At 45.2% G+C, this 17,210-nt stretch overlaps 1 protein-coding gene across 1 annotated transcript in view; it reads left to right on the forward strand.

Annotated features, from left to right (window-relative positions):
• Positions 1-2,212: 2,212 nt before the first annotated feature.
• Positions 2,213-17,210, forward strand: part of LOC144783909 (extracellular calcium-sensing receptor-like) — an 87,020-nt gene continuing 72,022 nt past the window's right edge. Inside the window, exon 1 of the mRNA XM_078662649.1 lies at positions 2,213-2,349. Within this exon, the coding sequence (XP_078518775.1) occupies positions 2,213-2,349 (137 nt within the window). The remainder of the gene's footprint in view (positions 2,350-17,210) is intronic.

Below are 17,210 nucleotides of genomic sequence, written 5' to 3' on the forward strand. Positions count from 1 at the left end.
GGAACCTCTAGAAGCTTATCCCATTACAAAGACAAAACTGGGTATATATATATATATATATATATATATATATAACTCTTCAGTACACTTATGGATCTTTGGATACTTTGGCAAGAAGAAGGACTGCTGTGCTGCTGAAAGGACTGTCACTCTGCTGGACGGCTGCCCTGAAGAACTGCCACCCTGCGGTGCTTACCTGCAGCCTCCTGCCCTCCTGCCTGTGTGAGAAGGACTGAACCTGTGTCTGCTGAGCCTAGGACCAATAGATTGACTCCATGGGCTAGCCAGCTGGCCTCCTTACCAGAGCTTCAGGGATAAAAGGCTCCACCAATCCTGCTCCTGCACCTTGACTCTGCCATCTGTGAGTCTATATTTCAAGTGGTGTCACCCATGTCCTGGACCCCTGGAAGTCGGCTTAAGGTACTCTGCAAGCCTCTGTGGACCTCAGAGAGCAACTGAAGCATCACCTCTGCTGGGCTGCACAACACAAAGCATAACTTAAGCATCACCACTGTTGTGTGGATCTCCACGGTCGCATGAACTCTGCATAGCCTCCACAGCCCACAACCTCCATCAGAACCACTGCTATGTGACACATCCACAGGACAGGCCGCGTGTCCCGTGTTTACAGCAGCCACAACAATATTGCCTCACTCGACCTCGCAGCTTCTCAGAACCAACACATCAACCTGACTGTGTGATGCATCCTCGGTGCCAGATTTCACATCACAAGCACTCATTGATGGGATATTTGACAACAATGCTGGACCACACATTGCAGCCTCACCACATCTCAGAATCAATGCATCCCTTCAGCCACAAAACACATCTTCTAGGTGAACTCTCATAACACTCCACAAACCAGGATTTAAGGTATTTTGCTCAGCGGGCATAACTGGGTCCATGTACCTGGCTTACCCTCCATCTTGGGCAGCCTGAAATTGTGACCTCATACCCATACAGTGCAACCAGATATTCACAGTTGTCACTTTGTCCTTTTTATACCTATTTTCACTGAAACCTTTAGAATGTTATCCCTCCGGTTCTAGTAATTAGACTTGTCTCATGTTGTTCATGTTTTATTTATTAAAAATTATTCTATTTTTCTAATCTGGTGTGGGATCCCTTTTGTGGTGAGTTTTTATTTTAATGCTGTTTGCAGTGTTGCACAAATATCTCACACATTTCCTGTAAATTAAGCCTGACTGCTCTGTGCCAAAGTACCAGAGGGTTCGGTACAGGTTAATTTAGGGGTCGCTTGTGACTTCACTCTGACAAGGATTGTTGTTGCTGCTTGAGAGCGTTTTCACTCCCCTTCAACTAGTAACCTACTTTCTGATAGTTTGCTTCTGGTGTTCTTGGTTCCTTGATTTCTCTTTTTTGTGGTTTGGTGTTCTGATTGAGAAGATAATTGACTCTTCTTGCAAATCTGATGCGTGGGAACGCTGTTTTAGGGCGACCAGTAAAGTTTGGTATGCTAGGCACTTGTCAAGGAGCCCACCAAAAAACTTGCACTTTATTGCTTAGTGGCCTATTGCTATTTTGCACGTGTCATTCCGGTTTAAACTGATTGACAACTTGTGTTTATTTGTGGCTTATAAGATGAATTTGCACTTTTTTGCAAAATTTGAACCGTTTTTCTATTGTGGACTGGGGGAAGTTCTGCCTGTAATCAACTCTGACCCTATAGTTCATTACTTATATTCCTTATGGGTGGTCTGTAGTTGAATAGCGGATTGGCGTAATGCCCTGCACGAAAATATTTTGACCAATTGTACAAGGCTTTAGCTCTGGTGTCTTTGATTTGTATAGTTTTTATGTAAAATGATTGTTGGTTTTGATATGTTTTTATCTGTACTTTTTTGATCCTTGGTGATCGAAATAAAGTTATTATGATGATGATGACCGGTTCCCTCTCATGTAAATTTGTGACTGCTCATTCGATTTCCTTGAAATGTTGTGCAAAACAATTTCACTGAGGAAATAATTACTTTTAAGTCTGAAACACTGTTAAATGTGGATCACTCTCTTCCTTTTATGTATTACCTTCAACTTTAGGATGTGGATTAGTATGTGCATATGGATGTCTGCTAACCAATGGAATCAGAGGTTTATGAAGATCATCCCAACAGATGTGGTTATACCTATATACCTGTGGGCAACCTCTTTTGCACATGCAGCTGATGGTTGGAGATCCAGATGTGAGCTCTCTATGACTGACAATAGTGAGGTGTATTCCAGGGAAGGGGATATGATATTTGGCATTGTGACTGCTGTTCACCAGGAGACATATTTCCCATCTACAAACTACTTGTTTACAGGCCCACCCGCTCCAAAGCGCTGTGAAAGGTATTTCCAACTTGGTGTATCTTTGTTTTAGCTTATTAGTGTCTCATTTAAGTTGCAACTTACTTTTTCAATGAAAGCCATTTTATTTTATTTGCTTTACCAACAACTTGGGTCATGCCTTCCTTTGGGCCTTGACTTCAATTTGAAATTTTACTTTTACATTGAGTCATGCAGTATATATTATAGTGCAATTTCCCTCCATGAACTCTTAAGCCCACCAAATCAAATCAAATCAGGGATATTTATTGAGCGCACATATCACCCAAAGGTCTCATGGTGCTGATGGACAACTCTGACTTTCCAGCTAGAGAGAAGATCTTGCTGGTTTAATGATCGAACAGCCATGTTTTTAATTCCCTATGGAAGCAGTTGTGATCAGTGACAATGCATAGATGGGGGGGGGGCAATTTGTTCCAAAGGGTGGGCGCCAAAAAGGAAAATTATTTTCCGCCACCATGGGACATACCCTGCAGACCTTTCACTGGCAGCATACAACTGCTGTGTCATATTCTTGAACTGACGTCCTCTCTTGTGGACAATATCCAGAACTTGCCTTTGATTTCAATTCACTTTGGACTTTGTGAAAGCAGAGTTGCTTTCTTGCCACAAACTACCTTTCACAGAAGCCCTGATTTTGTGGTATATCTGAATACTGGTTTCCAGCTTCTTGGAAGCCACTCACGACTTGGCTTGCATTACAGTTTAGTGGCAGGTTTTTAGCATCCGGACTGCTTTGCCTGACACATTCTGATTTCCTGGAATCACAAGCTAATTTTTTTCTTATGACCTTTGCAGGTGAAGGATGAAGGATGGGTGAAGCTGCTACAGGACAAGACTTTTCTTTTCTCGGACTTTGCTTTCCCAACCCTGCTGTCTTGATTTCCAGTTAACTGATGTGCTATTTGCAAATATTGCCTATCCTATCCCTTCTTCCCGAATAAGTGCTCTTAATTTAAAACTTCTTGTCTATCGCTTCTGTGTATTGAGTAACCCACCCTTCCTTTTACTGTCTGTGTGCTTTTGTGTGAATGATGAGATTCTTCAGCACAGCTGTCAACCTGGGTGGTGTTTCTTGCCCACTGTGGGTATTGTCCTTACATTATCTTTTATACCATTAAAGATATCAGTTCCACAGAGCATGCCCAAGCAAAAAAGCCCTGCAGGTGGATTGTTTGAAGACATTGGGGCATATTTTCAAAACAATGTAGGAGCGCAGAGCTGCACCATATTCAGCAGTGCTGCACTCTGACATTTATAAAATGCAGGTATGTATCATATTCTTAAGAATATGATGCACCCCTGTGTTTCCCCTAGCTCTGGTGCAAAAAAACGTGCCTAGCGCCAGTGCAGGCACCTTGCTGCCATGTTGCAAGGGTGCCTGGGCTGCAGGGACAATTGTTCATGTACAGGAAGGGACACCTTCTTGCACATAAACAATCACTAATGGCAATTTGCTCTTTCTTTGTGGGCTGCAGAATTCAGCACACATAGAAGGAGGAGAAAACAAGGAGAAGTTAATAATTTCCCCTCATATTGCCTGTCTAATGCCTGGTAATCCATGGCATTTATTTTTGGTGCTGCCTCAGCCAGGTAAATCTGGAGCAGCATCAAAAAGCAATGGGTATTGCGGTGGAACACTCACTGCAACACCCATTGCACGCCCCTTTCCTGCAGAAGACCGTGGCAGAAAGGGGCATATTTACAAGGTGGTGTTAAGCCACGTTGAGTGGATTAGCGCCCCCTTGTAAATATGGAAAATGGCGCTACGCCACGGGAGCATTAAACAAAAGAGATGCTCCGGTGGCATTAGGGGATTGTAAATAAGTCCCATTATTTCTAACAGCAATTGTAGGTAAGGGAGTGAATGCACTTTAGCTTTAATGTGTGAAGCTGATGAGTATGTCATCCAGCACTCCGTCAGTATTCATTTTGTTAACTCTGTGGTGTGTTTTGCAAGCCCTAATTGTCACTTATTATCAATGTTGAACACCCCTCAGTGTCTGTTCTTTCTGAGCATTAACGTTTTTCATCTTATACATGGTCCCCCTTGCACAAGGGTTCCTTGTGTGATCTGAGGTGGATTTCTTTTGCCATTATTCTTTTTCTTTAGTGACTTTGTTACACTTCCCTGGCAGACTCTTGACTCAGTTAGCCAAGGAGGTCTGATGACACTGTACATTTGCACAACTCTGCTTTTTGACCAACGGTACCTAACTAGTGTGATGCAGCGACAATACTGAAGGACATTCTTGCACGAGATATTGAACCTGTGATTATCAACTCCACCAAGAGACAGAGGAATACTTTCAAGGCAAGTAACAGGTGGCCACATTCACAAGGATACTTAAACCTTTTTGTTTAGCTCTGCAGTTTTTCGCATTCTGTCATTGAAAATTTGATGGCTCTAGCATAGATAATTTTGCAGTAACAGTGACACTCTTGTTAACACTACTCTGTGGTTTTGGTTTGAAACAATAGAAGACTCTTCTAAATGAAGCATTGATATGTGCATACCGATGCCTTAACCTGAGAGGCAACCATCAGATAAGTGCCAAAACCAGATCCATGGATGATGATTGCATTTCAGATTTTGACAGCTAGTTGTCCTCATAGCTCCACCACCCGGACAAAGGAAGCTTTAATTCATCCAGATTGATGCATGATCCAGCATATGTTTTTATCTGGCTTCCCTGATTCTCCTGCCACCAAAGATGGAATTGAGTGCCATTAGTGTAGATTTTAAAGTACACTTCATACTGGCCCTTATTTACAAGTGGTTTGCACCACCGTTGTGTCAAAAATGTTGACATGACAGTGGAGTAAGCCATACTCCAAATTTAGAAGGCGACGCATGTGGGCAAATGCATCTAGTTTTTGCTCCCACCTTCCACTACCCCATTACCCACTAACCACAGAGGCAGCACAGGAGAGGGAATGCATTGATGAGCAGCAGACTTCCATCATTGATATTAGGGAGGATGAGGCCAGCACCTACTACCAGGTCAGGACATGGTCCATCATCCAACTGATACACCATATAGCACAAAGGCTTAAACCAACTACTTCCATGTCCTTCAACAGCTCTGTGCAGGTTGAGTTCATGACTTTTCTCCACATGCTGGCATCAGGTTGATTTCAGATTTCCAGAGTGTCAGGAATCTCCCAGCCAGCTTCCTCAGCCTTCCTAGCCTCTGTCCTGGATGCCATCATCCACCTAACACTCCAGACTCTCTTCTTTCCCAAAACAAAACAACTGCAGCTGGAGACCAAGCAAGATTTCTATGCCATTGCTGGCTTCCCACAAGTGCTAGTTGTAATAGACTGCACACATTTGCAACTGGCTCCCCCTGCATCAACATCTCATCTGTACAGGAACTGGAAGTATACATACTCGATTAATGTTCAAGCCATCGTGGACCATTGGAGGATGTTAACCAATTTTCTGTCCAAGTACCCAGGGAGTGCTTATGATGCCTACATGTTCAGGCACTCCATCATCAATGAGCAGAATGGGAGATAAGGAAATGGCCTATTGGTTAGAAAGTACATCTAAAGCACAGAACAGACCTAATAACATTGAATGACGTGTGACAAAATAGACACAGTGCATATGTAGGAGGGGTGGGTCTCATACTTGTACATACATCATATCACATGAGCAATGTAAACCAGCAAGTGACACATGTTAACAGATGCTGCGGTACTGAGTCTACCAATCAGTATTGGGAAGACCCTGAGCAAAACAACATTAGGAAAAAAGCTGTACTGTAACTCTGTGTGCAAGGAAGTGCTTCCATGACTGTTGTCTGTGTGTACACATGTAACTTCCATTGTTCATGAAGCATGTCATGTATCCGGCACCACAAAAACTGGAAAATCTCTCAAACCAATTGCCCTCCCCAGGTCACGTGTCCCATGGAAAAATTACTTTAAGTCATCCAGCACACTCTAGGCCCCTATGCGTGGAGCAGTCTATGGCACACAGACATAGACATTCAATCAAGACTCCAAGTGTTCATGTGGTGCAGGATGGGGGAATAAAAACGATGAATCTGGGTACTAGCATTGAAGCCGCGCCAGCGCCAGGTAGGCTCGGTGTAGGATAAAAAATTGTATATTTTTTAAACAAGAGCTACGGGCTACTTTCTTCGGTAATTCTAGGGCACACTCCCACTCTTTATCCTACAGTGGCCTCTCAAACTCCTCCTCTCATTTGTGTCTCAACAAGGTAAGTGGAGCAGGTGTCAGTTCCTGGAAGCCCATGTATATCCAAGTGATTAGGTGTCAGCCCGGGCCAATGGACAGTACTGTGTGGAGCGCTAGGTTGGGTCACTGGCTCGCCCCTATCTAGAACGCAGAGACGGCAGTCCAATACGATTTGCCAGAGGGGAAGGAACTGCCCTGGGGTGGGGCCTGCTGTCTTCTGCCAGCTGGTCAGAAGGGAGAAGTAGGCCTTCAGAAAAAAAAATGACTCCACTTCGAGAAGCGAGAGGTCAGTCCAGGCCTGCAGTACCTGGGCAGTGTAGTAACCACCGTCCTGGGGTAGGCCCGCCAGCGGCAACAGTGGGGTATAGAGTATGGGTTCTGCAGGACAGACGGTGGACCCGGAGCAAACAGGACCTTGCCAGCAGCTACCTGCATTGAATGGGTTGAGGTAGGCTGGGCTCCCAGCAAGAGCAGGCATTGGATTGCCGGTAACGATAAGGGCCCAGCATCAGAGCAGGCATCCCCCAGGTATCGCCCCGTCGTTCAGAACGATAGTCACTGGAGCTATGCTGCGAGGAAATATGCTTCAAATAACGGGCCCCCAGGTTTCCCCAGTCCACTGGCAGCATGCGCTTAGCTAGGGCAACTCGCCGACAACCACTTACCCAGATAAGGGAGAAGAGCAGGGTATCCATGTCCTGAAAAAATGGACGGGGGGGGAATGACCGGAAGGTTTGCAAAGTGACAGAGGAGGCAAGGTAATAGGACCATTTTCGCCAGAGCAATTCTCCCTATGGGGGCCTGGGGGAGTGTCCTCCAAAATCCAAACACTGAGTGTATGCCCACCAGTACTTTGTGCTGATTGCCCTCATAGAGATCAGGGGGAGTGTGGTATAGTTGGACACCCAGATAACGAGGTGCCTGCACGCACCAGGCAATACAGGTATCACCGATATGTAACTCCCTCAGTCAGGGCTAAGAGGATAGACAGAGGATTTTGCCCAATTGAGCTTCATCCCCGCTGCAGCAGCGAAGTCTGCTAGCACACCCCAGAGGGGCTCGAGGTGTATCAAGACATCCTGTAGGTAAAATAGCAAGTCGTCCACATATAGGGACACACTGTGGGTATCGCCCTCCAGAAGAATGCCCCAATCTTTTCCCTTCCTGCGGAGATGTACAGCCAGAGGCTCTATTGCCAAGGCAAAGAGTATGGGGGGAGAGCGGACATCCCCGACATATGCCCCGAGATACAGGCAAGGGAGCCGAGATATAGCAGCCCAGGCAAACCAGAGTGGCAGGATTCGAGTACAGTAGGGTGGGTCCCACTCCTATGTGTTGAAGCACTGCGAATAGATACGGCCAGGATAAGGTATCAAAATCATTCTCCAGGTCCAGGACAAGGCAAGCAGCATGAGGGTGAAGGCCCCTCACCCAATCCTGGATGTAGAAAAGACGACAAATGTTGTGGGAGGTGCTCCTGCCTGGGAAAAATCCGGACTGATCTGTGTTCACATCATACCATGCCCATAAATGCAGAATACGTGGATCACAAACATTTTGGTGTTTGAATGGCATGAATGTCTGAACATGATTGGAGGCATGTTCAGACATTCATGCCATTAAAACACCAAAATGTTTTGTGATCCATACATGTACCAGTCACTCAGGGACTAGATACAGTTTGGACTCCAAAGAACTTGTGTGGCCATGTGAGCAGGCTCACCATACAGAAACATGATTCCTTCCTAGCATAGATTCTAATTGTGTGTTTGTGAGGTGGCATAGTTAAAATGTATCATGCCCTCATGTATCCAATGTCCTATATTCGACACATGCTCATATCTGTGTAGTGTTTCATGAAGAAAAAGGCCAGTGTGTAAAGTACCAGAGCGATGTATGCACTATGTTGTCAATATAAAGCCCATTTTACAATTCAACTACTTGTGGCATTACCCATAAAGGCTCCCCCAAAAAACTGTCACCATTGAATCATTTTTGACAATTACCTGCAAGATGTCACGGCTCGCGGCGTTGCCGCGGCCGGCCATCCCCCAAACACACACGGGAGGCCGGGATACTCACTTCCGGCGGAAGTCGAGTACCCGGTCTAGCCACTGGGAAGCAAGGCACAGAAGCACTTCCGGGGGAAAACGCATAAACTGCGCGTTTCCCGCCGGCTGAGTGCTTCGGATTCCGGATTCTAGCTGAACCACTCGTTCGCTGAGACCTGCATGCCCGGCGAAGAGCCGGGCAGGAGAGCTTGACATCCAGTCACGTTAGCTGCCCTGCGGAGCTCTCTTCAGCTGACTCACGGAGAGCCGCGCTGAAGTGCTACTTTGTTTCCGCGGCATTCACGGAGAGCCGCGCTGAAGTGCTACTTTGTTTCCGCGGCATTCACGGAGAGCCGCGTTGAAGTGCTACTTTGTTTCTTTCAACTTCTAGGAGGCAAGTCGCGCTGAAGCCCTTCCTTGTCTTAGACAGCGCCATCCAGGTGCGCTTGTGTAATTCTTCACCTGGGGGTTCCAGGAAAAGCCCTTTTTGTTTTCATGACCCTTGGTGCGCAGGAGCGCCCTAAGGGTGTTAATTGAACCTAAGATTGTGTTTTGGGGGTTTTACTTCGTTTTCCCACCGCGCAGGAGCGCTATAAAGGAATAACTCAGCCTACAGACCCTGTCACCTTACCAGGGATACCACAAGCTGGGTGGTTGTTTCCCGTTTCCAGCTACCCGCGCAGGAGCGCTTTCCTTTTTGTTTTAGCTTGGGTGAACGCGCAGGAGCGCTTTCTTTAGTTTGTACTTGGCGATAACGCGCAGGAGCGCCTTCCTCGCTATTCACAACCGGAGCTACACTCATCGGGGACCCTTCGTTTCGGGAGCCTTGGTAAGTCCTCAAGGGGTACCTGGTCCTGTGTGTGTATGTGGGGTGGTTCCTTTCGGGTCTGCTTCACTGTCTGATCTTTCTTATTCTGGTTTCCAGTGACACCGGGACGCCCCACCAGCTCCACGCCATCCTTAACCCTACACCCTGGCTCCCATCCCTGCGTCCATCTCATCCCTGCTGGGTTTTGTCGTCCACGAGGGTTAGGTGGGTACAGGGACGGGTGCTCTTGTCGTCTCTGCGGAATCGCGCCACAAGCAAAGGTGAGTCTTGTGGGGCAAACCTGACACAAGATACAGCACAAGATACTCAAACCTATGAGAACTACAGCATGCATGCATACACTCATCACATGGATAAGGTATGAGTTATTGTGCATCAAGGTAACATTCCGTACAGACTTGTATGGACACAGACATAAGGGTATGTAAATGACCACATGGTATTGCTTGTATTTTATCACATGATCTATGTAATAGTGTTTCAGGTATTTCCATGAGTCGATATTGGGGAAGTATCCAGCAGGTCTGTTGATTTGAAGGTAGCTAGCCACCCTTCATCTGTGTTTAAACTACCTGGCACAGAGTCATTCCATGCTGAAATGTGTGTGGCTTTGTGTATCTGCCATTATAGTAATGCAATGCTGAGGCACAATATCTGTACTTGCCACACATTACTGATTTCATATAGGTTATTAGCCATAGATTATACCCTCTTGCATGCTGCATGACAAACCCTTGGAGTACCTCAAATGGACCATGTGTACCATTCCATGGATATCCAACATCATTGTTCCTAATCAGCCTTACTATTATCATGGGTATACTTTTATTTGGGCAGACACAGCCATTTCATATACCTACAAGGCCAAGACCTTAGTACTTTTGCATTGTTACTTTAGAAGAAGTATACTTTTCTTATGAAGGTTGGTCAACATGCCACATGTGATGTTGATTGAAACTTAAGCATAATATTGATGTCATGTAGAAGTTCAGCTTTGACTGATACATATGTCCTTTTTCTAAAACAGACATCATGACCACTAAATAAGAAAAGGCATATAGCATCAGCTTCGAGAGATACTGCCACCTCAGGCATGTTGCCAGGGCCTGGAGGAGCATGGGACGAACATATGTAGAGGGTAAGGAGGTGGGGACATGGACGTCTGCACTTCAGTGATAACAATGGTTGGACAAGCCAAGCAACAGTCAAGAAGTTGATGTGCCCCATGGTGGAGATCCTGTTGAAGTTCCGGGACCCTCAACGTCTCAGCTGGCAGTAGCAGCACAGCCAGTGAGCACTACCCCTGGACAGCCATCAGAGTTTGAGAAACAGGCTCTTAAAGACCATTCTGACATCAAACTAGAACTGCAGATTGCCGCACTGATGCAGATGGTTCACACTTTGGACAGTCAGTGGATCACATAGCAGAACAGCTGTAGGCCTTCCTTAGACTTTTTACCCCTCCCCAGTTTTAATATCTTGTTTTTAGCACACAGTACTTTAGCATTGCTTAGGATAGGTTGTAGCATAGGCTTAGGCTATTTTAGTATTCGTAAATATTTCATTTCATTAGTGAATTGTTTTTAGGTGGGACAATGAGTGAGTAGGTTATTACGTGGGTGGAGGGTTGAAATTGAAAATATACAAACATATATATTTTTGTGTAGGTTTTAATGTTTAGACAGTTTATGTTGGTCTTGTGTGCAATGTGTATTAAGGGCGGTGGTTGTTTAATATGTCTGTTGTGGTGTCTGTTTAGAGTAGTATAAGTTAAGGTTGGGTAGGTAAGGATAGGATAAGTTAGATAGTGTAGTGTAGTTAGTTTTTTATTTGTAGGGTTTTATAATGTTAGTAATAAACAATGTTTTACACATTCACGACTGCTGTATGATTACCTGCATAGGATTTGTCATATCTGCTTTGGTTGTGTTAAGCACCTGCTGTAGGATTTCCAGGCAGTGTTTGTATACATGTGTAACTAGGTGAAACACCTATGGAGAAGATCCTGTCTAGTTAGCAATGGAGTCCCTTGAGGGATATTCAAACATGATTGTGCACTGTAAGTGGGAATCTTGCTAATGAATGGACATGCAGCCCAAAACATGCATTCACCTACGTTTACAGTGTGTGTATGTGTAAGTGATGCTACCTGTATTGTATGGATGATTATTTTAAACCAATCTGACTAATCAAAGACGTGTTGGGTCACGGCAAATTACAAACTTTCCCTGGCACCTTTTTATTACCAGATCAGTGTTGTTTGGTGGCTAGTATCCATGCAATTAGCCCCCACCTGGGCAGGAACTTAATTCAGCCTCACCATTGACTGATTGCTAATTGTTGGAATTCATGCATGTGACCTTGGGTAACTAATTGGTAGTTTAGATGCACATAGGGTTCACATTGACTATTTCCCTTGCCCTGTGAAGATGTGTCTATGGGTCTAAGAAAGACAATTCCCTTTCGATAGCAAGTAGCGTTTCCAGGGTCATCACATCCACCATGGTCTACATAGTCCAATCATCCATCAACAGACAGACAACACGCAGGTTAAGGATAGTGCCTTCATTTACATCTTTGTAAATAGGAAGAATCACAGTAGACTTTCTTGCAGCAACAACACCAACATTGTTTTAGAACCACAGGATGTCCACTCAGAATCCATGGGGGATATACGTTGTGACATGGAGAAGTGTGTTCTAGTGAGGAGGATGTCCAAATTACCATTAGGGAAGGTAGGCCCCATTGATAGTCCACAAACTATAGGATCAACATGTTGGTAGGGGACAGTACCAGTTGGCATGTGCCCTGTCATGATCATAAGCACAGGTCCAATAAAAAACTGGGCAAGTACCACAGACAAATGTCATTGGGCATCTCTTTGGATTAAAATATGTGAGTACCCATCTTCGTACTTTGATGTGTGTGCGGCCTTCCCTGAGGGGTGGGTTGTTGGTGCAGGAGGTGACAGAGCTACACACACACATCAGGGGCAGGAGATGTGGATCCCCTGTCCCCAACAGCATTTGGATGTGCCAACAAGGAAGGCAGCACAGGGATGAGAAGGGCCTATTGGCTTGCCAGCATGGCAACAACGTTGCACTTTGAGGCACCCATTGTTGCTAGGTAGGAGTCCTACATATAAAAAGTAACGCACCAGCCCCATTAGGGGCTTCTAAATAAACACCGTTGTTGGTAAGGTGGTCTGCTATATATCAACTGACCGCCCCTTCATCAGTGACTTCTGCTAAAATATGCATTTTCTATGTCTTGGTGGCCAGCACAGGCCAAATCCTCATTGAGCTGCACAGCACTTTTACTTGTTATTTGCACTCCCACAGAGTTTTGCTGACTACTTTGGGGCTTATTTTCAAGGGTCTTGCGCTGCTGGTGCATCACATTTGATAAGGGGAAAAGTGACATCCCAGTGGCACAAGGGGCTTGTAAACAAGTCCCTTTATGTGTAACTTATGTTCTGTTGTGGACCATTGCAACTGTACCTGACAAATGTTTGTTGTGAAAGAAGCACCTCTGGAACTGATCTGCACTACCTGGGCTGTCATCATTTGAGTTGTCTGGATGGGCTACACACATGTGCATCAGCTCATGGCTTCCCTAGGACTCATTTGTATCACCTAAAGGGACACTAACTTTTGTGTGGGCCACTCAGTGTCACAGATAGCACTGGTGCACAGATCGTGCCAGCGCTATTGCCATGACATTTCCCTCAGGCGCATGAAGGCATGGCTATTTTGAGTAAAACGTCATGTAAGCCATACTTAATGTCACCTCTATTCATCAATGGGTAAAAGACACACATAGGAAAACATACAAATCATGTGTACTTACCAACTTCTCCACCAACTTGGATGCAAACATAGTAAAGGAGGTCAGACTCACTGCCAACCACATCCGTGCAGCAATGTTCTAGCTGATGGAAATTTTGGTCTACTCCAAACTGCCTCTGTATCCGTTGGTGCACCCTCTCTCAACATTGCAATCACACCTTTGCAGAGTAGCCCAGGAGCACACGTCCCCCACTGGCTACCATGTTGAGCAGGTGATGGGTCACCAGTCACAAAGGCTCCCAAGCTCCTGTTTGCTCATGTGGCAAGCCCTACCATTCCCAGGCATGATCTCACTCAAAAACAACAAATACCCCAACGAAACAGAACCCCCCCAAATACCTACAACTACCCTGTTAAAACAATACCCCAGAAGACAAAAACCTGATAACACACAGGACAATACACAACATACAACAAGAAAGTACAATAAGCACTTAAAAGACACAACAGGGACAGCAGACAAAACAAACCAGCTCCAGACACATCAAAACACTCCAGCACAGCCAACACACAACCACTCTGAAGCGCAGACAGTAAAACTGTGACTTAAAGTAAAAATGAAAGTAACTTCACAATTCCTAGTTTGCAGCATGCATGACCCATGACCTCACTTACCGTTATCCATAAAATCACTTCCTGGGTGGATGTGTCACATTTTCAGCTGATGCGTCCAGTTTTTGGCCGCTACCAGCCAATGTGTCGATTTCACACAAGGCCTGACAAGGCACTATGAGGTCATTCAGACGCATCGACTGGAAAGCATCATTTTCGGCTGACACAGTGGCGGTAAATTTCATGCATTAGGCTCTTGTGTCATTTATTTTTGATGCAACAGGGCAAATGTGTGTATTTTGGTGTATTGTGATGTGCAATGCATGTAATCATTTACAGAGATTGCTGTGTTGGGTGTGAATAGCGGAGTTGACCAGCTTACTGTCTTTGCATGTGTTTACTATGTGTGTTGACAGAGTAGATATGTATGAGTTCATGCTTTTCAGGGATCATACTACAAATTGGGCCCAATCCCTCTGGTACTGCAAGGGTACACCTTACATGCGGTGGCTCATGTGCTACATTAGTATTAGCAGCCATTGACATTGCTTTAGCTTCCCCCACGGATGTCACAAACTTGCACTGCCAAGGGGCCAGCGCACCCACAACTATGACAGCACAGTCTACTGCAAATCAGTGCCATGTACCACAGTGGACGCAGCAGGCTGTGGGGAAACATGGGAGATTGACATTTTCCCTTGCAGGCGAGTGCTGCGATTGGCTTAAACCACCTGAATGGGGATGTATGGATGGTGCCACATGATTGGTTGAGTATAGCTCACTCATATTCAAGGGTCATACCCCACCGGAAAGTAACAGTGTCTGTATTTGTGGGTACCATGAATCTCACTCATGCTGATAGTGCTATGTTAGATCACCATGCATGCCTTGGTGTGACCTCCTACATATTACTGACAGTAAGGCTGCGTAAATCACACCATAACTACACTCTGCATCAAGACAGTGTTACTTGTGCATAGCAGTGGGCGGTCACATGCAACACTCATGTAGTTTGACACTGAAACATGTGAAGAGACTCACATGGACCTCAAAGAGTCCAAAACTTGACAGGCATAACCAGTAGAGCCAGAACATGGATGTACCAATTTATGTAACCTTGGCATTTCTGTTTCCATGTGCCCTGCATGCTGTTGCTCACATTGGCCATGTAGAACTATTCAATGAACGGTTTATGTGCAGGGAAGTGTTGAGAGGAGCCACCATATCATGTTGTGGTACACATATATCAGCTGTATGGCCTTGTTTCTGGAAGGATATGTGTGGGCCATGCACATTGCAATTGCACATATGTTATGTTAATATAATGTATTTTGTAAAACGCATGAATCACCCCGGAAGGGGTATCTCCGTGCTACTATGAACCGCAGACAGGCAGCATTAGTCTCTGAAAAGCTTGAGATGCTTTCGAAAGTGACGGTGATCCATGCACGTCCGAAGGTGAGAGGGTAGATGATTCCAGTAAAAACAGATCTTGAATATGATTCTCTTGTGTATAGAAAGCCAATGGAATGAGCACAAGTGGGGGAGAGAGGCAGTTCTGACCGGCATATTGTGGACTAGGCGGGCCACTGTGTTCTAGACCACCAGGCGTTTGTTAAGTAGAGACTCTTTGGCAGTAGTTAAAAGAGCGTTACAGTAGTCCAAGCAGCTGATCACCTGTGCCTGAACCAGGGTTTTTTGCACCGAGTGTGGAAGGAGTGGGAAAACTATATGCAGAATAATCCTGGGCAGAACTGGCATATTAAGACTAGGCGGAGGTCCACAGAATTGGGGGAAACTCCATGGAACTCTGTGCAACTTCGCTCCGCTCTGTCACCCGCCCTCCACAAAAAACAGTTAAGATTGATAAAACACACTTACCTTTCGGGCTGCCCTCCTCGTCCTTGCTGTCTCTCTCCTATGTGGGGTTCAACTTGAGAGAACTGTACATGCGTGCATATGCATGCGCAGTTGCATATGCATGCACGAGTCTTGCAAGATGCTCGCATGCGCAGTTCTTTCAAGATGTACCCCATGTAGGAGAGAGAGAGACAGCGAGGAGGAGGAGGGCAGCCCGGGCACGCCACAGGACAGGTATGTGTGTTTTTTTTGTTTTTTTTTAATAATCTGAACTGTTTTTTAGGGGGGGCGGGCGGGAAAATGCCGCTCCGCTGCATAGTTTGAGTTTTGCCCTATACTCGGAGTTCCAAGTGGAGGGCGGAGTGGGAAAATCTCTGCACACTCCACTGGCAGAGCTGAGTAACATGCCCATGGTTAATGCAGAAGACTCATCATATGAAAGCAGATGCCATTGGTGGCCACTAACTGATCTTTCATAGTAAGAGTCTGGTCCAGGCGAACATCCAGATTTTTAAGCAATGCCTTAGGGGCAGGTGCTGTGCCTAAGTCAGGAGGCCACCACTCCAGAGGCCAGAGTAGCATGGGCATTAACGAAAAGGCATAATTTCCGTATTGCTAGCATTCAGCTGGAGAAAGTTTTCTTTATCACCAAGCATAACCTATGTTGTGTGGATCACGAGACCAGATTTTCTTGCCACAATTAGTCAGGTGTAGTGCAATCATAAATATGTTTGCCATTGGAACCCATCACAATCTGTTTCTAGGTTGTGTGGAAACTAAAGGTTTGGTGATGCCTATGCATTCAGACATGAAGTTCCCCTGAGATTTTCTCACAACATTGGAACACCATATCTTGGGATGCATCAGTGTATAGCACCTTGGCTGTATTGACCTTGCTTAATGTGATTTCTGATGCTCAATTGTTACATATTCTAAATCTGGGTGTTTTGCATGAGTGCAAAACATCAACATGGTAGGCTACATCACTGCTTGTCCCATTGGCATCTTAGCCTAGAGGGCCAAGTGCAGCTACACTCTCTAGGTATACACTGTTGCACTGGCAAATTATAGTATGTATCATTTGTATGTGTGATATGAGATCTCCTAATGGATTTAATATGTGGATACAATTTATGACGTAGCATATGTAGACTGTAGGTTTAGGACTGTGTTTCCATGCACATACTTTGTTGATCACTTCACAGTCATTATACTATGAGTGGACTCTATTATTGTCCACAAGTATGAGGCAGTTCAAATATCTTGCTTTAGGAGAGACACACACACAGTCATATGACGCTATCTACTGAACCACACCATGTTAATCTTGTCTGGTAATTGAGGACTATTTGCTACAGGTAGTTGGCATGCACACTATTTTGTTTATACCAGATGTTGTTGATGGGTTTGTTACACATAGCTACATATATTTTCTGTGTGGCAATTAGTAGCAGGTGTGAAGTGCATGTTTTGATCTTTACTGTCACTATGGAATCAAAATACATACACCGTGGT

Source organism: Lissotriton helveticus, chromosome 10 (genome assembly GCF_964261635.1).
Source record: "Lissotriton helveticus chromosome 10, aLisHel1.1, whole genome shotgun sequence".
In the NCBI taxonomy this organism is placed as follows: domain Eukaryota; kingdom Metazoa; phylum Chordata; class Amphibia; order Caudata; family Salamandridae; genus Lissotriton; species Lissotriton helveticus.